At 64.6% G+C, this 22,133-nt stretch overlaps 3 protein-coding genes across 3 annotated transcripts; 1 reads left to right on the forward strand and 2 right to left on the reverse strand.

Annotated features, from left to right (window-relative positions):
- Nucleotides 1–770: 770 nt before the first annotated feature.
- B13G1 (beta-1,3-glucanase) lies at nt 771–2,093 on the forward strand (the record flags this gene model as incomplete). Its single annotated transcript, XM_005776997.1, has 1 exon — nt 771–2,093. The coding sequence occupies one exon, from the start codon at nt 771–773 to the stop codon at nt 2,091–2,093; it is 1,323 nt and encodes a 440-aa protein (XP_005777054.1).
- Nucleotides 2,094–11,320: 9,227 nt separating this feature from the next.
- Nucleotides 11,321–12,286, reverse strand: EMIHUDRAFT_354427 (hypothetical protein; the record flags this gene model as incomplete). Its single annotated transcript, XM_005776998.1, has 5 exons — nt 11,321–11,507; nt 11,612–11,673; nt 11,709–11,710; nt 11,788–12,191; nt 12,273–12,286. The coding sequence occupies 5 exons, from the start codon at nt 12,284–12,286 to the stop codon at nt 11,321–11,323; spliced, it is 669 nt and encodes a 222-aa protein (XP_005777055.1).
- A 5,214-nt stretch (nt 12,287–17,500) lies between these two features.
- On the reverse strand, nt 17,501–18,549 carry EMIHUDRAFT_206666 (hypothetical protein; the record flags this gene model as incomplete). The annotated part of the gene is made up of 4 exons (XM_005776999.1): nt 17,501–17,692; nt 17,809–17,946; nt 18,017–18,312; nt 18,408–18,549. 4 exons carry the CDS (start codon nt 18,547–18,549, stop codon nt 17,501–17,503), a joined length of 768 nt encoding a protein of 255 aa, XP_005777056.1.
- Between the last annotated feature and the right edge of the window lie 3,584 nt (nt 18,550–22,133).

Consider the following 22,133-nt stretch of genomic DNA (forward strand, 5'->3'; position numbering starts at 1 on the left):
GAGGCTCGCGCCCGGCGGCCTTGCTCGCCCGCCTTGTCCGCACCGCTGGCGCCGCCCTCCTCCTCGCTCCGCTCGGTCTGCTTCTCGCCGTCGTCGATGCCGATTCCTTGGGGCTACCGCCGCCCGAGGGCGGCGCGCCGGTGCGCCGTCGCACGCTTCTCGGCGTGACGGTCGTGGTGAGTCTCACCGCCGAGGCATGTGCGGGCACTTGGGAGCGTGGTGGATCGCGGGGCAGCGCCGCGCTTTACGCCACTCTCGTGGCGCTCTGCGTCGCTGACGCCGCCGCGGCCGCGAGTGGTTGCGGCCGGACCCCGGGCGCCGGCAGAGAGTCGACGTGGGGCGAGCTGATCCTCTCCGCAGTCTCGCGCAGCTCAGACTTGGGTGACGGGGCGGCGGAGGAGGCAGGGGGCGGCGGAGCGGCCGACGACCCGCTCCCGCTGAGCCGCGTGGAGGAGGGCGTTGAGCTGCAGCGAAAGGGGCGGCGCAGCGAGGAGCACAGGGAGGAGACAGGGTCGGGAGCGGCGGGGGCGACGGCGAGGGGGGCCACGGCGGCCGCGGGGCTGGTTGCGAAGCGAGCGACGGCCGACGCGAAGGGGGGAGACGGGCTGCTGCCTGCTCCGCCGCCCGACTCGTCACTCTCCCAGCCAGTTGCCCCTCCTCCTCCGTACCTCTTGCAGCGGAGGACGGACGGCGGCAGCTTGGAGGAGTCCTGGAGATCCTCCGAGACTCTCCCTTCGCGAGGCTCAGCCGCTCTTTCCGCTTCCCGGCTGATGCCGCTCCGCCGCGTCACCCTCGTCGACTCCCTCGCTGAACTGAGCGTTGTCCTTGCATCCTCGCCACCGACAGCTGCGAGGCGCACCGGCCGCTGCGCATTGCTCCTCGGCCGCCTCGTCGCTGTGACGGCCGCGGCGGCTGCGTTTGTCGCGTTGCTGCTGTGGGCAGCAGCGCACGACCCCCTCGCGGCCGACTGGGCGGAGCGGCACGCGCGGCTGCGAGGCGTCAACTTCGGCGGCTGGCTGGTGGCGGAGCGGTGGCTGGTCGGGCCGCCTACGGTTCCGGGTGTCTTTGAACCCTCTTCCTCGTGGGCGCAGGACGACGAGCACGACGCGTCTCTAGCGCGGCGCGGCTCCGGCACCACCGAGGCGGTGTCTGCCTTTCGTGACGTGTTCATCACTCGCGCCGATTTTGCCGCGGCGGCGGCGCTCGGCCTCAACAGCGTCCGCATACCGTTCGGCTGGTGGATCGCCGCGCCGACGGACGCTGCCGCCGAGCCATACGTGCGGGGTCGCGGGCTAGGCTACCTCGACGACGCGGTGCTTTGGGCGGAGGAGGAGGGGCTCACAGTGGTGCTCGACTTGCACGGCGCTCCAGGCTCGCAGAACGGAGAGCAGACGAGCGGCCTCGAGTACCCGGATTGGGACCCGAGCCATTTTGACGCCGACGCGGCGGTTTGGACTGTCGAGACGGTCGCCGCGCGATTCTCCAACCGCTCGTGCATCGTCGCCTTCGAGCTGCTAAATGAGCCGCGGCTGGGCACCACGGCGCTGCTCGAATATTACCGACGGGGCTCCGAGGCCGTGCGGAGGCACATGCCGCCCGAGCGGGTCGCGGTCGTCATCAACTTGTACTTCTTCCAGCACATGGCGACGCAGGCGTGGGCAAGCTTCGACTGGCGGATGCCGGCGCGCCGCCACCCAAACCTTGTGTACGACCTGCACACGTACACGTGCTTCCTCGAGCGGGGCCGCGGCAACGACGCCTCGCTGCCGCTGTGGCTCTACACTGGGCCGCTGGTTGAGCTCTACGCCGCCCTCCTTTCCATAACAGTCCGGCCCGCGTTTGCGGGTGAGTGGTCACTTTGCCTGCCCTGGTACGGCGCCGCCGCCGCTACCTTCCGCGCAATGAACCCCCCGGAGCAGCGCGCCCTGCGGACAGGCTTTGCTTCGCGGCAGGCGGACGCCTTGACGCGCGGCGACCGGCTCGGGGGTCACTTTTGGACATGGAAGGCGCCGCACGAGGACGACAAGGACTCTTGGGACTTCGCGGAGATTGTACGGCGGGGCTTCATCGGCCGGGGCGAGTGGGCCGTCTGAGACTGTGTGCGGAGAGCTCACAATATTCATCCCCTTCATGATGTCCATGGACCATGCTTTCTAGTACCCGCGCCCTCTTTTAGTCTTTTTATGGTCTCATGTCACATGTGTACCTCTTGTGATTGAAGAGAAACTATAAAACCGGGGCCCGATGACACAACGCTTGAAAAACCATTCTGACGAGCCGCCGAGCATACTTGCGTGGACGTTTCGGGCTCCTATCCCCCGCTCCGGATCCGTGGGCGATCGCACACGCGGCTGGGGGGCACGGCGCAAGGTGCCAGGTGGCGCTTACCACTGAAAAGGAGGTTTTGGAGCCCCTATAAACGCGTCACAATAGCCGCACGTTTGCACTCGCCGTGCCTTGCCATCTCCGAGCCGCGCCCCCTCCTTCAGTTTTGGGGCGAATCGGGTGCCGAACTCGGCGTCAACAGCTTTGGCTCGACATCTTTACTTTGTGTTTTGTTGCCATTTTGGCGAGAAACGCATAAGCCGCCCCAGCGAAATGGCCGATACGGCCGGAATCGGAGGCAGCGCCGGGGCGGCTTATGCGTTTCTCGGGGTCGTGTGGTTTAGCCGGATATCGACCTGGTGTCCCGTGGGGAAGGTTTTGAGCTGCCCCAAAACGGAAGGGCACGTCCTGTTCACGCGATGGCCAGCCGTGGGGTGAGCCCGAAGGGTCGGCGAGAGTCGGCAGGCCAGCAGAGCCCTTGGTCAATATTGGCTCTGACGCCGTGCCAGTAGTCGGCGCGCCGCGATCTGCATACCTGTTCGTACCTCTACAGTTGCGCGGCCACGTGTATTGCTGTTCGGCGAGCCGCGTTCCGCTCACTCGACCGTGAGGCCAGTTGGCGGGCGCCCAAAGCGCCTGGTTTGTGCGTCGAGCGGTGAGCTCACAACAGACACCGTCCGAGCCCGATGCACGCCAGGCGTCTCATTCCAAGCCCACTACGCATTCCCACGCGCTCAGGCGCCGCTCGAACCCCACCTCTTTGAGCCGGTTACCCCGCGGCAAGGCAACTCGGCGCTCTCGATGTGCGGTGGAGGCGCGTGGGCTTGCTCAAAAGGCATGCATCTGTCGGAGAGCGTGCCGCAAGACCTGATGTGCCTCCGCTCCAGGTGTGTGGCAGTTCGATGGATCCAGCCCAGCGACCTCTACGTGACGATTGAGGACTGCTCTTCCCCTTCGGCCGAGCCTCCAGTCCCTGCCACCGTGCACCTGGCGCCAGAAAGCTGCATTTACATCCCGCACGCGCGATCGGCAGTCGAGTTACAACCCGCAGCTGTGCTGTGTGCGCGCGCACTCGAAACGTGGTTCGGCGATCTCTCGGCGACCACTCGTCGACTCGCGCTCAGACGCGAGGTGCGTGCTCGCCCGGTCCCCCGTGAGGGGACTGGGCCATTTTTAGCGAGATCGGGGAAATCACTCTCATCGCCCACCACTCACCCCTCCCTCCCTCTCCCGCGCCGCCGTATCCGGTCCTAGCCTGCGATACATTGAGACCTCACGCCCCGCGACTGTCTCCCACGCTCGCAGGCGGGCGTATCTATCCGCCGTGCCACTCCATGCATGATCACCGCTGGGGGCAGCGGTGCTCGTGCGACTGCGGATTCGGCCTCACCTCACGCGCTCTGGCCTGCAGCTGCACGTTGCCGGGGGCCATTCTCGAGCCCTCTGGCGAATGGGCCCAAATCCGGGCTCTGAGCACGCCTACTGCTGACGATCTATGTAGCTAGTGCGGTGGGGTCTGGCGCAGGTGCGCGAGACCGTCGCCACAGGGGGGGACGCGCGATTATGTGGGCGCTTCCGAGGGGGCGAAACCGCGTGTTCAAGGGAAACCAGGCGAATTGCGCCCCCAAAATGGTCCTGAGCGGCTCCCACAACCTCCCCAACACCCGAGGTGCACGACACGACCGCTTGTTCGAACATTAGCGACACAAGTAATTAATCATGTGGGTGTGTCATCGTGCCGGGCAGCGGGATTTCTTTTTGGAAAATACCCAAAACGCGTTGCGAGAGAGCAGGCCGCACACACTGCTCGGGGTACCCCCTCACCCCCCTGCACATGACCCCCCCCCCCCCCCACCCCCCCCCGCCAGCGCCACGCAGCAGGAGCGCTCTGCCTGTGGGGAGGGCTGGGCGTCTGACAGACAGCTCTGTAAAACCTTTTCGCATGCCGATGCGTTGCCGTTGGCCAGACAGCTGTTTCCTGTTACGTCTTCGGTCCCCGCGGGAAGCCCGCGCATAGGACAACAACGTCTGTCCCACACACACACAGACGCGCACATACATCATGCTCGGGCACACCCCACAGTGTAGTGGTGTGAGTACACAAGTACTAGCAGAGTGCACACCTGCCTTGGCGGGTGAGGGTCGTAAGAATCAAAGCCTCTTGGTGCCAAACGTGCTCGAGCGCGCCGAAGAGAGACGATCTACGCTGGGGAGTTAGCGAAAGTCGCACGGGCAGAGGGGAGACCGAGGCCTCCGGCAGTCCGCACCGCCTCGCGAAAGGGAAGCAACGATCAACTCCAGATTGGACTTGGGTGCGCCGAGCGCCGGCGCGTAGGTCGCGACCGACGCGCAGCGCGGGCACAGGAGCGCCGCGGGTGCCGTGCCACTAACCTGGTTGTGCCGGGCAGGGCAGTGCTTGAATGACCACATCGCTGGCGCGGTGAGCACCGCGATTGCCGCGACAGCACGGTGGCGGGCGAGCGCCGCCAGCGCGGGCGAGCGCCGCCAGCGCGGGCGAGCGCCGCCAGCGCACGGGCGCGCCGCGGCGTGTGGACGCGTCCCGCCCAGGTGCCGAGCAAGCTCGCACCTCGGGCGCTACGCGCGCGTGCCGGGGCGGCCGACTTTTCCAGCCACGACATCGGCGTTCCAGCGTCTTTTGTTCTATCCAGACAAGTCTTAACCCTGGTAGGTGGATTGTCCAAAATACGTCAGCCTCGCACGCCTAGCGCTAGGTCTGACACCCGACCGCCCCCCCCTCCCTAATATTAACCGGTCAGAGTACATTTTGGCCGGCTAGTGTTAGGGAGGGGAGGCCAAAAAACGCATATTTTTGTCCACCTACCAGGGTTAATCAGCTGGACCGAATTTTACCAAGTTGGACGCCGTTGGACGTATCCAGTGTTCACTGTCTACGTGTAGCGACGGGCGCTGCGCGATAGCTGCTTTGTGGGTCCCGTGAGCCAGGTCGGCGTCGGGCTGCGCAGCCGGTCGCTAAATGTTCGCTCGCCGTGGTCACAAGCCATCGAGGAAGCCACCATACCAGGGCCACAATCGCGTTGCGGACCAGGTTTGTGACCCTGGCGGTGGCGAGCCTTTGGCGCACAGCGTGAGCATGCCAGCACGGCTCGCATCAGGGCTGCACCCGTTGCCGAGCACCTCGTGCACTCCACACGGATCGGGTCATGCCACGAGCCCGCTGCGCGGCTGCACCGAGTGGCTCTCTGTGGCAGGGAGTGCACTTTTATGCCACATGTTGGCGTTGCCTCGCAGCATGCTGAGTGGGCCTTCTGTCTCTGAGGAAGAACCGAAATGCGAATTCGCGCCCTGCCGATCTCCGAGTGGTCAACCGGAGAGGTCTGTGGACACGTGTGCAGTCGAGGCAGCCGCGATCGGCGCGTCTCTGGCATCTGCGTGGTGAGCACCCTGGCGGTATGCATGCGCAGCGCATGCGCAGCAGCCTCAACGCAGGGCCAGATGACGTGTCCGGTCGGAGGTGGAGCGCTACCAACGGCTCGAGAGGTTCCTCGCGGGTCGAATTCCGTCCACGCGCACGCGTCGGGGACCCGCTCAGCAGCACAGAGGGGTATCTGTCGCGTCACAGCTATCGTGTGCTGCAGCATCCGGCAAACCAGTGCCGGCTACTGGCCACCATCGATACGCGGAGAACCGCTTGCACGAGTCAGCCCAGAGGCGATCGATGGGCGGGAGAGGCCTTTGGCACGGACATACAGCTCGGGCCCGACGGACGGCGCGAGGGGGCGATCTCGCGCGGTCCAACTTTGGCCTGTGTGAGGGCGTGAACAGGGGAAAAGCCGCGCTGGTTTTCTTTTTTACTATGTAAAGGCAGGCTTCGCAGAGGGGAAATCTGTACTCTCTTCTGTACTTTGAGGACGGGTACTTACAATATATAACGTCCCCAAAGTACAGCAAAGAGTACAAAAATAGATATGTAGGAAAGCTTGCGTCAGAGAATCTCGCGAGGATCTGGCGCGCCTCAATTGAACGAACCCACGCCGAGCGACGCTCCCGGCGTGCGGATCTTGCTTGACAGGTGCCTCGCTGCGTGCGCCGCTGCGCCTGCGCTCGGCCCTCGCTGCCTGCGCCTGTCTGTCAGCCTGAACACGCTCACGGCGCTCGCGGCGCAGTCACTGCGGCTGGTCTGAGCGGGCGGCATGCTGCGGCTCCAGACCACACTGCCACTGCAGTCTCTGGGCAGAGAGGAGCCAGTACTCCTCTGTTCAACGCATAGGCGATCGCAACTCGACCCCTGCCATCGCGCTGGCGCGTGCTGCCGCTCCTTTCTGCGCGACAGTTCCGATGAAACCGTGCTCCCCTCCCGTGACGGCCCGAGCCTCAACTCCAGGCTCAGCTGAGAGATATACTGCTACTGGTGGCTGAGCGTCGGAGGTGCCCTCTCAGCTATGTGTCTTGGTCCGTGAGGACCGTCTGCCAGCTCCCCTGGTCATGCGCTAGCCGTCTAGGCCGATCGGTCCCCGGCGGCCGTATTTGTGTGTTGCTGCTGCGGCCTCGCAGTAGCCTTGCCGGGCTGCCCCCAGCGAAAGATAACTTCAACAATCACTTCAACACTGGCGATACGGCAACCGCTACACGAGCATAGGTCATACGCAACACGTGGGCAGCCTCCCCCCCCGTGAAAAGTCCATGAGTCGCCGTCAGGCCGTCGGACTGGGCGCCAGTGGTGTGCAGCAGTGATTCCCGCAAGTCGCCTTGGTGCTCGCGATAGCCCTCGCCGCCCCTCACTTCGCCCCCGGGCCAAGCCTCCGGTGCCGTGTCTACCCCACAGCCCCCGATTTGGACGCCTGAGGCTCGGCTGTGTCCGGGTGTGCATGAAAAACGAGAAAACAGGCCTTTTTGGGAAAGCCGACTTTGCCCCTTAAAGGCCAAGGTAGGCCCTCATCAACCGCCAGCAATCGGCACGACGAAGGTGTATTGGGCTCGAAGGCGCGGTGAACGCAACCGGCTTGAGCGTACCACTGCTCACACGAGTGAGCGGGGGCGGGGGGGGGGGGGGGGTAAAGGCGGGAGCTAGCTGGGTCAGGGCTCTTGTCCTCCCCCCCCCACCCCACAGCTTTGCCTTTAGATGTGCAGGGGGGGTACCGAGCAGGGGGTTTTCAAAATTATTCTCTGCGTGAGAGGGCTTGGTTGTAAAATTCTTCTAATTCTCATGAGAGGAAACTTCGATCGTATCCGGACCTCGTGCGTCCTCGAAACCGTTGACAGTGGACATATGGCAACGCCGCTTTGGCGTCGCTCGCCCCGCGTTCACCGCGGCAGAGACGACGTAAATCCGTGGACGTGGAGTGAAGAGGGCAACTTCGAAGCGAGTGACGCGGTGACGGACAACGATGGAGTCCAGGACGGCAGCAGTCGCGGCCGCGGGGCTGTTTCGGCAGCCGGCTACTTCACAAAGGAGAGGGTCCACTCTGCAGGCCGACTGCAGGCCGCCTCACAGACCGAGTACGATGCGGGAACCGCGGCGGTGAGGGCGAGGAAGGCAGCCAAGACGGCGGCGGCCAAGGAGAAGAAGGCTGAGGGGAAGGCCGTTGCAGCGGAGAAGAAGGCGTGAAGACCTAGATGCAGAATCTGAGCCTCTGTATGACTATTGGCAGGGAAGGATCCGCACCCCGGCTGGCGTCGGATATCAACGGACGGCGTAATCGTGTAGAAATGACGCGGTGATTGAATACAGAATGCATCCCCCCCGGTAGGCCGATCGGGCTGCGGCGAAGGATGCCGCCAGAGAGCGGAAGAGTGCGGCCGAGGCGGAGCGTAAGAAGGAGGTGGAGAGGAAGGCGGCGCGAGCAGCAGCGGCAAGGGAAGCCCCGGAGAAACGCGGCACAGCGCGGCGCAAAGCTGAGCCGCAGATGGCTGCCATGGCGCCACCGCAACCGTTTTCAGACAGCGAGGTAGCCGAGGCGATGGCGAGGGTGGCGATGCGGGAGGCGTTGGCGAACGGCGGCGGCGATGCGATGGGGGAGAACCTGGGACAACGGCCGATACCCGAGCCGAACCCCTCTGTTGACTCTTCCGATGATCAAGAGTCGCCCGGCCCCGATCGTTACGAGGCCACAAACTTTAGCGCTTGCAGTGGCCTCTCGGCAGCTGCAACGGGGGGCTGCGGTCAGGCAGCGGACGCGCTTTCAACGGACGCAGCGCATGCTACGGAAGAGGAGAGGACGTACGTCTCGAAAGCCGCAGTGGCCGCTGGGTCTCTCTGGGGAAGGGTCGCTGCGTTGCGCGGCGAGCGCGACCGGGATGACAAGGCCCTTGTCCCCATCCCCCGGAAGTCCCAACCTTATCTCACTCACTACTGACCCTTCTGACTCTTCTACCCCACACTGCTCTCCGCTATCGCTGTCACGGCCACCACCCTTCCACTGCAGGACACCGTCGACCTCGAGGAGGTTGACGCAGCGGTCGCGTTCAGAATAGCCTCGAGCGGGAGCGCCGACTGCGTGATCCGTGGCGTGCCAAACGGGCCGCGCCTAGCCAAGGGCCGTCGGGAGACCCTCCTGATCGAGCTCTTCGATTCGCTGGATTGGAATGGCAGCGGCTTCATAGGAAGCGACGAGGTGGACCCCTTCATCTCGAATCTCGGGCCTTCTCAGACATTGCGCGGGTGATAGGCCGTGACGAGTGGTGCGCCATCTACCTCGACCCCGACGACGCGCGGTTGGCGTCGGACTTTGACCGGATTGCGGCGCATCGCGGGGCGAGAGACGGCGCCGCCGACACTGTCCAGATGCACGAGTTTGTCTCTTACTGTAAAGACGCGTTCGCCGGCTGGGACGACAAGACCTTCTCCTTCGTCACGCGGCGCCTGCTCCACTTGGCGCGTTGTGCATGTCGCCCTCGTCCGCCACGGCTGACTCTTCACCACTACTGTCTCTTCCTCCATCGTCATCCCTCTCGCCACTGCTATGACCCTACTATCACTCTCAACTTTGCTCTCAGGCGATGAGTCAGAAGAAGACCACTCGGGCAGCCAGGTTCGCCGCTCCGCCGAGCAAACCCGAAGCCAGCACGACCGAAACCAGCGCGACCGAGGTCAGCAGCGAGGCGACCCGGGCAGGCCGATCGGAGGTTGTTTGCGAGCTGCCTGAGAGGCCGGCGGCAAAGGGCGAGCCGAAGGCGCTGCCAGTGCCCATCTCCCGAGCCGCCTTGAAGCAGGAGGCGCGGCCGGAGAGGTCGGCTGCGACGGCTGGGCCGGAGTTGTCGGGCGGAATCGCGCCCACATCCAGCTACGTGCTCGTCAACGACCCGCCCTGGCCAGCCGACATCAAGGCGATTGCCCCCTTGCCGTTATCGGTGTTGATCGCAGCACTTCAACTTGCGTGAACAGGTCGAGCGCTTTTCCGGCGAGTCTAGCGCTCGTGCGGAGGCGGACAAGCTGTGGAGCTGTTGGGTCCTCTATCGTGAAGGCGCAGGCTCCTGGACGAAGCCGCCGCTCGCAGCCTCACCTCATCCCATGCCTCCTCCGACGTCTGTCGCCCCATTCCCTCCCCAGTTTTTTCTCGCCTTGCTTTCCGCCCATGGTCAAACTCTGCTCTGCTCAGGATCCACCGCGTATGTCGAGGTCAGCCGCGGGGGCTTTGGCGCGTCGCACGGCAAGATCACGCAGTACGTGGATGCGAAGCTACAAGCCGTCAAGCGGGTGGCACTTAAGAAGGAGGCGATGGAGATGGTGGCGGAGAATGGCTTCACTCCTGATCTCAAGGAGGCACAAACTCATCGATGAGCTAAGCTCAGTGCGGGACCCATGACAAGCCCATCGACACCTCTGGCGCCCCTGTCCCACAGGAGCTCCTCGAGCTCTACACTGTGCACGACCAAAGCATGCTCCGCCACACATCGAGCCCATTGCCGCTTCCAGCACCACCGCCATCTGTGCCCCCCCCCCCCCCCCCCCCCACACCCACCCACCCACCCACCCACGACCTCACAGGCGGCTTGCCTGTGGACGGCTTTGCGCGGCGGCGGTTTGAGCTCCTCAAGGTGGCCAAGGCGGCAGCGACAGCAAACGCCTGGAGCGCCGCCTCAGTGCCACTTCCCAAGGCACGGACGCCTCGGGCGTGGACCGCGGGCAAGTATTTGCTCGTCGCTGGGGCGGCCGACATGAAGATCCAACGGCGCGAGCTAGATACTGCAGAAAGGTTGCCACCGGCGCGAGTAGCAAATCACCGCATTTTTGCACACGATCCCATCTCACACGGTGTTGAAATAATTATCCCTGAATGCAGGTTCGCGCGGGAGGAGGCGGCACGCGCAGCGGCGCACCGGATGTGGAGCTGCTGGATCCTCTACCATGACGAGGGCGACTCCTTCGCTGAGCTCGGCCGTGGCGGCATAGGCGCAAACCCAAACGCAGTAGTCGTATCAACCCGAAGATGGCCCGCCACCCGGAAGCATCACAGAGCAGACAGTCGTCTCGGTCGTGTCTTAGGCACGACGCACAGTGGGCTTGCCCAGTACGTGCACGGCCCGCTGCTGAACGCCAAGCGTGCGTGGCTCAAGCAGGCGCGGGCGCAGGAATACAAGGAGAGGCTCGAGGCCAAGGAGAGAAAGGAGGCCGAGGCGAGGCTTGAGGCCGAGGATTACGAGTTGCGCGCATGACACGCGCTAGAAGAGGGGTGAGGAGGCAACGGTAGCGGTCCTGAGACGCACGCGGCGCGCAAGATCACTGCTGCCGGAACACAAAACACACTCAACAGCCGTTGGTAAGCCTGTCCGAGGCACTGGGAGACAGAGGGGAGTTGAGGGTACGTAGAGTCGAAGGGAACTGATATTGTCTATTCTCCTTCTCTCTAATACCCTCGGACACGTCCCTCCCTGTCCTCTCCACTGTTCCTCTACTTTTATATAATATCATTATTTCTACGGGCTACTACGGCTCTATTCGCGCTGTTGCACGTTTCGGTCATGCTCATGGGGGTGCGCCGTCATTGTGATGCGTAAAAAAGGAGAGCCCTAAGAATCAAACGGACAACTCCCTGAGCACCGGCGCGGGCGATCCGCCCGACATCCTCCTCTCGTCTGCAAACTCTTCGCGCCTCGCGCCGCGGACGTACTCGAAGGCGGCCTCGACGCTGCAAAGGCAGTAGCCGGTCTCGCCCTGCATGTCGTTCAGGGGCACCCCGCCCTGCATCAGCTTGAGCGCAGGCCTGCTCACAACCAGGCCATGTGAGTAGACGCCGTTCGCACCTCCAGGAGGTCTGCATCGCTGGAGGGCTTGCCAGCCATGCGGGAGGTCGGCGTATATAATCACGACGACGAGCATCGCGAGCAGCATGTCCGCGCCGGAAACTTCGTCGGCACTCGCACTAACGCCTAGTGACGCAGCGCTAGCTGTGGAGGGGGCTGACACCTTGGCGCAACTCGGCTCTCTCTCGGGAAATCACGCTGCGGCATCTCGTCATGATTCTCAGCACTATCTCAGTGCACCTTGCGGCATCTCGACCGCCGCCCGCACCCTTGGGTCGCCCCCTCTCTCGCAGAACTCGGCAACCGTGCGAACGAACGCGCGCATGCGGCTGAGGTAGCGGTGCGCACAAGGCTCTGCGCCCATTGCCCCAAGCTCGTCGAGAGCACCCCGGAGAGGCGTGAGTACGACGCCCGCCCCCTTGCTCCCCTCGAGGAGCCTCTCCACTCCCAGAGCCGATGGAGAAAGCCGCCGCATCCACTGCTGCTGCTGCTCGAGGCGCCGCTGCTCGCTGCGGAAGGCGTCTGCGAAGCGAGCCAGGAGTGGCTCGTGCACGCGCGGCAGCATGACGCAACCGCACAACATCGTCGCCCGCCTGTGGGCCCGTGACGCGCCAGCCCCATCTGTGACTGCCGCCTGGACGAGCCTGCGGCCGAAGTAGCGAGGGAATGCGGGCTTGGATGGGACGTTCGGCGGAGGGGAGGGGCGGTCAACGGCTAGCACCGACCTGCTGGCCAGCATGGCCACGCCGTCGAAGGCGAGCTGCTGGCTCCGCTCGGCCGGCAGCGCGGGGTTGCGAGCGGCTGCCGTCACCGCGCTCTCCCACCGGCGCACGAGCCGTGCCTCCGCGCTCCCCTCGCTGAAAATGATGCGTCCGAGTAGATGCACCGCCGCCTCCTCGGAGCACCGCTTCGCCGCCTCCGCCGCGTCGACTTTGGCTCCCTCCTCCCGCTCGAAGTTCGCAGCGGCATCGATCCCCTCGCGCGCAGCGGCGCCCTGCCACCCCGCGGGAGGCCAGCTCCAGGCGGGCCGAAACTGAGTCGGCTCGGCGGCGAGAGCCACCCCCTGCAGCGCCGTCTCCTCGCCCCGCGCTGCGGCGAGCGCCTGCGGGATAAGGGTCGAGGCAAACGGGCGTTTAAAGAGGGCGTCGGTTTGCGGGTTGTGCGATGCAAACGGGTCCGCAGAGGGCCTCAGGGCTGCTAGCGCGCAGGGCGTCGAGTACCTCATCGACCAGGGCTCGAAGCCGCGCGGAGAGAACGGCACAGGGCTGCGCACCAGATTGCTACGAGCGTGGCTGGCTGTGGTACTATCTTGCGGGAGTGCCTTGAGCCGAGGCTTGGTGCACTCACTGATGGCGTCACGACCGTATCGTTGACGAAGAGCCGCCTTCACCTCCTCGTACCGTCTGTCGCGCCCATTACTGTAAGGGATCTTGGCAAACTCGCTCGCCGCAACAGCCCACATACCACCATCGGCGCCACCCTCCGCGTCGCCGAGGAGAAGCCGCGCGAGGGTCGCCGGCCGCCCTGCCAGACGCGCAGGCACCGCGGCCTCCGCCGCCGCCACGCCCTCCTTCGCCACCTTGAGCGCAGCCTCGGCGGCACTGGCGCGCAACCGAGCCTCCTCCAGTCCGACCGCCGCTCGCAGCGCAGCTGCGACCGCATCGGCCCAGCCCACGGCGTCACGCTGGGGCGAGGAGGAGGAGTGGGTGGGAGGGAGGCGGGACGGGGCAATAGGGTGAGCAGCGCACCCGCGCGAGGAATGCGCCGTGCGTGCGTGCGACGTAGGCGTGGTTCTCTTTAAGAAAATCGTCGTCGACCCCATCAAAGGCGAACGCCTCGGCGAGAGAGGACTGCAACGCCTCCAATGATGACTCCGGCGCGGTGGCATCCTCACCGCAATCGTCGCCCCGAGTCCTCACCGCGACTCGCTTGGCGGCGGCAACAGCTGTGTCGAGAAGGCGCAATCGTCGACTGTGCGCCACGGAAAGAGTCGTCCGCTCGATCTTGAGTCGTACAAGCTGCGCCCGGAAGTATTCGGCACCGCAGCGGCTTCGCTCCTCGACCGCCTCTGCCACGTCACTGCGGTACGACTCGCGCAAACTCTGTGCATACAACGCAAGTTGCATGCCTTCGCGGTGAGCCGTGACCTCTAGCCGCGCGATGCCAGCATCGCGAGCCTCAACGGCGCGGGCAAGCTGGAAACATGCCTCCTCCTCTCTCTGCGCCGCTGAAGGAAGCCGCGCCGCACGAATGTACTTGGCCTGCAATACCCGAACGCGAGCACGCAGGTCGACGCGTAAGCCCATGCGAGAACGCAAGGGGCCGGCAACGAAATAATTTTTCAACGAGCCGCTTTTCGGCACCGCCGCCGCCGCCGCTGGCGACGAATGCGCGCGCCGAAATTCTTTTTTCCGCACCTTCCCAGGACGCCAACCCCACCGCTATCTCTGAGCTGAGCTTGCGGCCACCGCTGCCAGCCGCTGACGTCCCTTTTTCTTGTGTATGTGGCTCTACGCACAAGAATTTCTTGTTGGTTTCCTAAAATCTCTCTCTCTAGAAGACACTCCGAATATTCTTTTTTCCGCAAGGTCGATACGTCCCTTTTTCTTGTGTATGTGGCTCTAATCACAAGAATTTCTTGTTGGTTTCCTAAAATCTCTCTCTCTAGAAGAAAGTATCACTAATGCGTAATGGAATTTCTCAGTGAAAGAAAGAAAGAAAGAAAACAGACAACCCAAGGGAGGGATGGGAGGACGGCACGCCGCCACCACACAGGGATTTTAAGGAGAGGTGTGTGGTGCGATATCCGTCGCCCACCCTAGGGAGTCTGCCTCTTCCTATCTCTCTTCGCAGTCTCTCGCCGATTCTCGCTGCAACCTTCATGCCCAGTCAGTGATCAGTGTGCGAGAGAGTTTTTTTTCCGAACATTTCTTGTTGGTTATCAAAATCTCTCATCCCCTCCCACGTAACTTGCGTCCCTTTGTGCAAAATTGGTTTAATTAATTAAACGTTTCCAAAGAAGTGGCAGCGCGCGAGCATCCCGCACGGGGGTACACTCTTACTCCTCCTCCACCTTGTCGAGGGTGGTCATGGGCAGCACGTCGGCGGGGTCGGCGAGGTTGGTGACGGAAAACTTTTCCGCAACCTCGTCCATGTGATATTTCGGGCTCGCGAGCAGGTCGTCAAGGCCACGCCTCCGCCGGTAGGTGTGCAGGTTCTGCCGCGTGCCATCCACCCACGCGTCGCGCCCCTCGACGGTGTCCGCGATGAACTCGTAGTCGGCCTCCTTTCGGTCTAACATTTGAATCTTCCACCGCGACGAGGGCTTCCTGCCAACGATCTTGGTCTCTCCGGTCCGCGCATTGACTTCTTTGACCACCTCGTGCGCAACCGCCAGAACGTACCTGACCTTGCTAAAGTGCACCTGCTTGCCTGGGCTTCGTGTCGCCTTGGTGTTGGCGCCGTCTTCGACATGCTTGTACAGCAGGTAGTCGTCGTGTAGTGAGAGCTCGCGCATCTGTCGCGGAGTGGACAAAGAGGCGGTGCAGAGGCGAGAAGGGTGTTGGTGGGGATGTGCGCGGGTTCGGGTGGTGCACGCGCACGTTCTCTTGCCGGATCCCCATGAAGGCGTGCCTCGCCACCTTCTTCTGCACCTTGGAGCGCTCCATCGTTCGCCACACCTGAGGAGCAGAAGGCCAGGCGAATGACCGTTGATGCTAGAGCACAAGGCATCCGGCTTGGCGGGCTGTAGACAGCGAGCGTGCGCGAAGTTGCGTGTGCGCCACGCCTGGTCCCGGTTGTGCTTGTCCGCCATGAAGTCCTTGAGCCGCTCCATTGGCGCCTACGATGGAAGGTAAGACAACACGCTGACACACGATGGGGCCTGGCTAACACATGGTGGGACCGTTGGGCGATACCGAACAGAACCCGCGATTGCACATTATATAATGTGCAGTCGCAACAACGGCACGAGTGCGAGAGGCGGCTGCACGCGCGTGAGATGCAACGGCGGGGGCGGGGGAAGGGGCGGTTGCAGCGCGCTTTCCGCAGCTTGATCAGAAAGTGGATCACAGAGAGCATCCCCGGCATCGGCTTGCCCTCTTCGTTAAATGCATCCGCGCTGCAGGGCGGCGAGGGTGAGGGGACCCGATGCGTAAGGCGGGGGAGAAGGCTCCCACGGCAAGAAGGCCCTGGGGCCGACGCGCTGGCATGTGCTGGAGAGCTTGCGGGCACTATCCCGCACCTGGCTTTGGCGGTGACTCCCCTGTCAGAGGACTCCCCTGGAGTCTTGATCGAGAGCGGCCTGGTGGAGGTGTCGCTCGAGTTGCTCGTCCGCGTAGCGCTTGCCTTCGACCCGAGGCAGCGGGAGACGCAGCCACTCATACCACGTCGTCACCGTCCTCGGTCCCGGTGAGCAAGCCGGGGACGCACGACCGTGGGTAGCTCTGGCAGTCCTTCGTTGATTTGGGAGGCATTATGGCGTTTTTTACTGAAAATCGTGAAGGCAGAAGATCGGCTCGCGAGGGTGAGCACTTGAGCACTTGAGCACTGGATAGGGTCGATTCCGCATAGTACGGGACCCCTCCGATCGTCTCGCCCTGCTCCCTCACTGGAGTGTTCGTTGGGGGGGGTCATAATAAACACGGCACAGGAACGAGGTGCACGCTGCTGAAGCGAGGGTGGGCTAGTCTGAGTCCGATGCGTCGTAGTGCAGCGCTTGCGCAGGCACGGTTAGCGGTGCGCATAGTCCATAGACCATAGTGGCTGAGCCCTGGCTGTCAGGCTGTCAGGTGCTGTCAGGTGATCTGTCGGGCTGTCGGGCACTGTCAGGCACTGTCAGGTGCCTCTGTCAGACCAGCTGTCAGGTGCTGTCAGTGCTGTCAGGTGCTGTCGGGTGCGTGTCTGACAGGCGAGGTGATCTGTAGCTGTCAGCACAGGTGCTGTCGGAGCTGTCGGGTGTTGCTGTCAGACGCTGTCGGAGCTGTCAGAGCTGTCAGGCTGCTGCTGCTGTTAGACGTTGGGCTGTTGCTGTCAGGTGCTGTCAGGTGGTGCTGTCGGGGTGCTGTCAGGCTCTGACACACATCAGCCACACTTATGACACTATCAAGAGGGCGCTGACTATCAAGGGGGTGCTGACGCCGATGACGCCGGCGGCTACGCAGCTGCCCCCCTCCTACCGCGTGATCACGCGCTTCACGCCGGCAGCGGCGGCCGCCTGGGGAGCGCAGATGGCGGCGCAGAGGCAAAGGCGGCGGCGGCGGCACAGACGGCGGCGGCCACCCCCACCCAGACGCCGTAGGCATATGACTGTAGGGCCCCAGAAGGCTAGCTGGTAGCTTCATTTGTAGTAGCACAGCCGCCGGTGCTGGAGAGGGGTCCGCAGAGGTGGGGCGGGAGGGTTGAAAGAGAGACCCATGACCATCCCATGACTACATGGACATGGACATGGACCACACTCACATGTCATGTCTTTGCATGTAATTTTGTTATACCCTCATGGGGCATAAGAAAGAGGCTCTACGGGGTCTGTGTACGGTCTGTGCTGCTGTCAGGCTGTCAGCGCTGCTGTCAGGCCACTGTGTGCTGTCGGGCTGTCAGGCAGCTGTCAGGCTGTCACGTTAAGGCCTGACAGCGACGGGTCACCTCGCCTGTCAGGCTCTGCTGTCAGGCTGTCAGATACGTGCTGTCAGACTGTCAGAGAAAGTGCTGTCAGCGCTGTCAGGCTGTCGGGCACTGTCAGGCGCTGTCCGGGGTTTGCTGTCAGTCTGTCAGACCAGGGCTCAGCATAGTGGTGCACTAACCCCCCCGAGAAACCAAAACCCTTCGGGTCACTCCTCTCGCAAACATCGGGTATGTTCGTAAGAGCTCTACACGCACTGAAAACGAAGAGCGCAGACAGACATGCACATGCGCATGCACATGCACATGCGCATGCACATGCGTGAGGTCTCACTCACATCATCGGGTAGAAGGCATGGTAGAAGAGGGTGACGTGGCGTAGAAGAGGGTCAATGGCGAGCAGGCAGCGGTGGTGGGAGGAGGGGGAGGGGAAGAGTGGAGCCGATCCCTCCACAGAAAGGACGCGCAACACCACGGAGCGGACGGCTAGGCTGCCGCGAGCGTCCTTGTGCACGGCGACCATGTCCTGTTGCGCACGCATAACGTCGCGTGTGGGTTTGCAGGGTTTGTGTATTCCACGACATCTCGCGTGTGGGTTTGCAGGGTTTGTGTATTCCACGACATCTCCGCACCCAGGCGCACCTTGTACAGCGCGGTTGTCATGTCAATGTACGGAGCAATGTCGTCCTCCCACTGGTTGAGGCCGCCACCGACGGCTAGGATCCGGAAGAGGTGGAAGATGAGCTCTCGCCTCTCGCCGTCGCTGTACGTGGCCCACTCCTGCGCACACGGTCGTGTGGGTCCCCAGTGCTCTCATGGCACATCCTTTCCTCGCGTGGGTGCAGCGCACCTCGCTGCCCTCGTCGAGCAGCATGAGCCGCAGCAGGTCGGAAGCAATCACCATCTCGCCACAGGGCACGTCCATGCACCGCGCAATAGACCCGCCGCGCACGATCCCACGCTCCTCGAGCCGGTCAAAAATATCTCTCCGCACGACCGTGGTCGAGAGGCGCTCGCACTCGACGGCGTCTACTCTACCCAGTTGCACCCAAGCGGCCGATGACCGTCGAGTGCCGGCACGCACCGGCGCTGCGGCCTGAACCGTGTTCGAGTTGAAGAAGGCGGTCACAAAGGCGTCGAGCTCGCCTCCGGTGGTGGGAGGGAAGTGGCAGTGAGGACGGCGAGGGTGGCAGCGAGGGCGGTGGCGATGAGGGCGCAGCGGGCGCGGGCAACAAGGGCACCGGCCTCGAACGGAGCAGAGTAGCGGAAGCGCGCCGCCTGGCTATTTGCGGCGAGGTCCCACTTCTCGAGGAGCCGGGCGGTGTTTTTGTCTGCGAGCGAGCTAAGTCCACCAGGCAGCTCCTCGAAGGTCCAGCTGCCCATTCGAGGACCTACCTGCCCGCGCCAACGTGCGAATCCCGTTACAAGTATTGCAACATTTACAATTTACAACCCGGGCGGGCGCGATCTCCCTTTGGTGTATGTAATTGGAAAGACGACTCACAGGGTTTGCTATTTTACCAGATCCTTGCCTCTTTTCTTTTCTGCTCCCGTGGTGTGCCTGCCGGTACCTGTTTTGGTGAGTGCGCGCCAGACCCGTCCCGCGTTGCAGGAAAGAGAGAAAAAGCTGCAACTTCCAGCGCCTCCGCAGGAGTCGCTTGGCGGCTGGCGAGTAGAGACCACGCCTCACTTTTTCACAGGGGGAGATCCGTCTGCTTTTCGCTGCACATGCTGAAGCCGCCAGCTTGAATACAACTGTACTAATGCTGTGAAAGCGTGCGGAGAGCTACTGCGCTGCGCTGGCGGCTTGGCTCCGAGGCGGAAGATGGAGCTGTCCGGAGGCGAAGTCACGCTCGCGACGTGGTCTCACGCCGGTTTTGGTGCCAAGCAGGCCAAGCTTCGCGCAGACAAGAAGATCGAATACGTCTCTTGCAACGGCGATGCCTGCGAGAAGTTGTGCTTCACACCTTTGCCCACCGACGGCGGGCGCACCTTCAAACCCTCCGCGGCGCTTGTACTACGCCTGATCACCCAGCCCGCGGCGTGCGCTTTCTTGCCGCTTGCTGGTCTGCTCTGCTTCATCGTCTTTGTGCCGACGGTCCCTGGCGACGCACTGGCAGCGCTCCTGGACTCTCCGTTTGCTTCGGGTGCGCAGCTCTGCGTTTGGGCGTGGCGTGTGCTGCTTGCTGCGCATTGCCTCGAGGCTGCTCTCGTCACCGCCGTGCTGCTCTCGCCGCCGCTGTCCGCTCCCCTTTCGGCCGTGCTCGCATGGGCGCCACTCGTGCTGGTGGTTGGCTTCCCTGTGACGAGCAGGGTGCTAAAGCTGCGGTCCGCCGAAGTGCGCGCAAAGCGCCGGGCGTGAGTCTTCCGCGATCGCTGGGCGGGAACTCCTTCCACGCGGAGCGCCGGACACATGCACGACACATCTCACATATACATAAAATCATAAAGCCGTATGCATGTCAAAGGAGGTGGAAGGAGACGAGAGTATACGCGGCACACCGTGACGTATGTTTTTGAGGAGTGGAAAAGTGAATGGAGGTCGAGACCTTTCGCTCACTCGAGCCCGGCTGGCGGGTTGTTCGCATCCGTCGCCATGCCATCCGTCAAGCTGGCGAGCATCTCGTTGGTCTGGAGTTCGCGGTAGGCGCGCAGCAGCTGCCATGGCAGCGCCTGCACCATCGCCGCCTTGACGTGCGATCCGGAGGGCGCCGTGTTGCCTCCGAGGTCAAGCTCCTTGAGGCACTGGTTGAGCGAGAGGGCGCCGAGCAGCGCCGCGAGGTCGGCGTCCTGCAGCCCACGCCGCGCAAGGTTGAGCCGCTCTCGCGAGCGGAGCGGCGGCAAGCGGACGCACGAGCCCGACGAGACGCGGATCGTCTGCTCGCCGCCGGCGAGGAGGCAGCCGAGGAAGAGGGCACCTGGCGGCACGGGGCCCTCTCGCCGCGAGGGGGAGGCGGGGGGCGGCGAGGGGGCGGGCACGAGGGAAGGGGCGGGGAGAGGGGAGGGGCGGCGGCGCACCCTCGTAGGTGAGCTTGCTCACGTTGACGCGGGCCAAGCCGCGCAAGTGGTTGACGTCGAGCTTGCCGGGCTCGCCCTCCACCTGCAGGTGCGCCGGGCAAGACGAGTCTTTGGGCGTGTCTCGGTCGCGTCTCGCACACATCTCGGACGTGTCTCGCCACCCACCTGCAGCGAGCGAAGGCCGGGCAGCCGTCCGACGAAAGCGGCGTTGTCGAAGGTGGCGTCCTCGACCGAGACGGAGAGGTGGGGAGCGCGCAGGTGCGCGTGCACCGCCAGCCGCACCGTGGCGCAAGTGCACCCCATAGCACGTGCGCATGCGAGGGGCGAGAGCCGAAGCAGCTCGGACGAGATGTCGCTGATTTCGAAGAGAGCGCCGAGCAGCGAAAAGGGCGGCGCCTCCCCCTCCAGCGCCTCCTCCGGCGCCTCCTGCTCCTCGCCCGTGCCCTGGCTCGGCGGCGCGGGGGGCGTCGGCGGCGCGGGGGTCGGCGGCAGCTGCGCCGGCGGCGCGAGCGGCGGCTGGGCGCGCGGCGGCGGCGGCTGCCCCGGCGCGACGCCAAAGGGCGAGGAGAGGCCGCCGGTCTGCCGGTCGCGCGTCTGGATCGGCCGCGTCCCCTCGCGGGCGAGGAAGGCGGCGAAGCGGTCGAGGAGCGGCCGCTGCCCCGCGAGGACGCGGCGGCGCCCCACCAGCGCACGCATGGCCGCCTCCGCCTCCGCCTCCGCCTCGTGCCGCCCGAGCAGTGCGGAGGCGAGGCCTCCGAGGCACGGCGCGCGAGGGAAGGCCGGCGCGAGCTTGGCCGCCTCCTGCGTCGCACTGAGCGCAAGCTCGAGCGCGTTGGTCGGGTCCGCCGCCTGTGGGCGCAAGTAGAGGTACGCGCGCGCGCGGTGGCAGTGGGTGGCCGCAATCTTCTCGCGGAGGAGGGCGAGCGTGGTCTTCTGAAAGGCCGCCGCGCTTGCATTCGAGAGGCCCCGCTGCGCGGGCGGCGCGGCGGGAGCAGGAGGGCTCGCCGCGGGAGGCGCCACGTGGGCGGCGTAGTAGGCGGCTGCGGCGGCCAGGCCGCCGACGCCCGGCGGGACCGCGCCGCCGTCTGCCCCGTCAGCGTCCACTGGCTGGTCTGGCTGGGAGTTGTCGCGGCTCGGCGCGGCCGGACGCGTCGCGATGGTCACTGCTTGGTTGAGGGACTCGAGCGCCTCGGTGAAGCTCTCCAGGGCCTGCGTGAAGAGCTTCGGGCGGGAGGCCGTGTCGGTCGACGCGAGGCGCGAGGCGGTGGCGCACGAGGACAGGCCGCTGGCAGTCGCAGCCTTCGCCTCGCGCTCGAGCCGGTGCATCTCGCTGGCGGCCGTCTGCGCCGCCTGCCTCCTCTCCTCTGCCCGATGCCCTGCATCGAGTGGAGAGACCGGGACGACCCGCGAGGCGGAAGCGCTGGGAGCAGTGCGAGGCGGCGCCGTAGGAGGAATACGCGGGCGACACCCATACTCCTCCGCCTGCATCGCCGTCGCCAGGCGCGCATCCGAGTCGATGGACTCTGGCTGCGAGCCGCTGCCGCGAGACACGCCCGCCACGGCTGAGCTCGCCGGTCCGCTGCTGACGGGGAGGCCGCTCCGCGCACCGAGCCCGCAGATGTCACACGCCTCCTCCTCCCCTCCCTCCCCCCCCTCCGAGCTCTCTCCTTCGAGCCACCGCCCGGAGCTGGAGGGCGCCCCGCCCGCCGCTCCCGCCCGCCTCACCACGGAGCCGTGGCAGTGGCTGCACTTTCCAGACGGCAGTGCGCAGAGCGCCGCGCACTCGGCGCATGGCGCGCAGCGTCTCGTGTCGGCGTACGCGACCTCTTGCACCACCAGCGGTAGACACGACCCGGCCCAGACCGGCGGCAGGGCTGCGCTCGCACCGCCGTCGACCTCCTCGCCCGCGCCCGCCGCGTCGTCCGAGAAGCGGCCACCGAAGGGCGCGC

Source organism: Emiliania huxleyi (assembly GCF_000372725.1).
Source record: "Emiliania huxleyi CCMP1516 unplaced genomic scaffold EMIHUscaffold_27, whole genome shotgun sequence".
NCBI classification, from domain to species: Eukaryota; Haptophyta; order Isochrysidales; family Noelaerhabdaceae; genus Emiliania; species Emiliania huxleyi.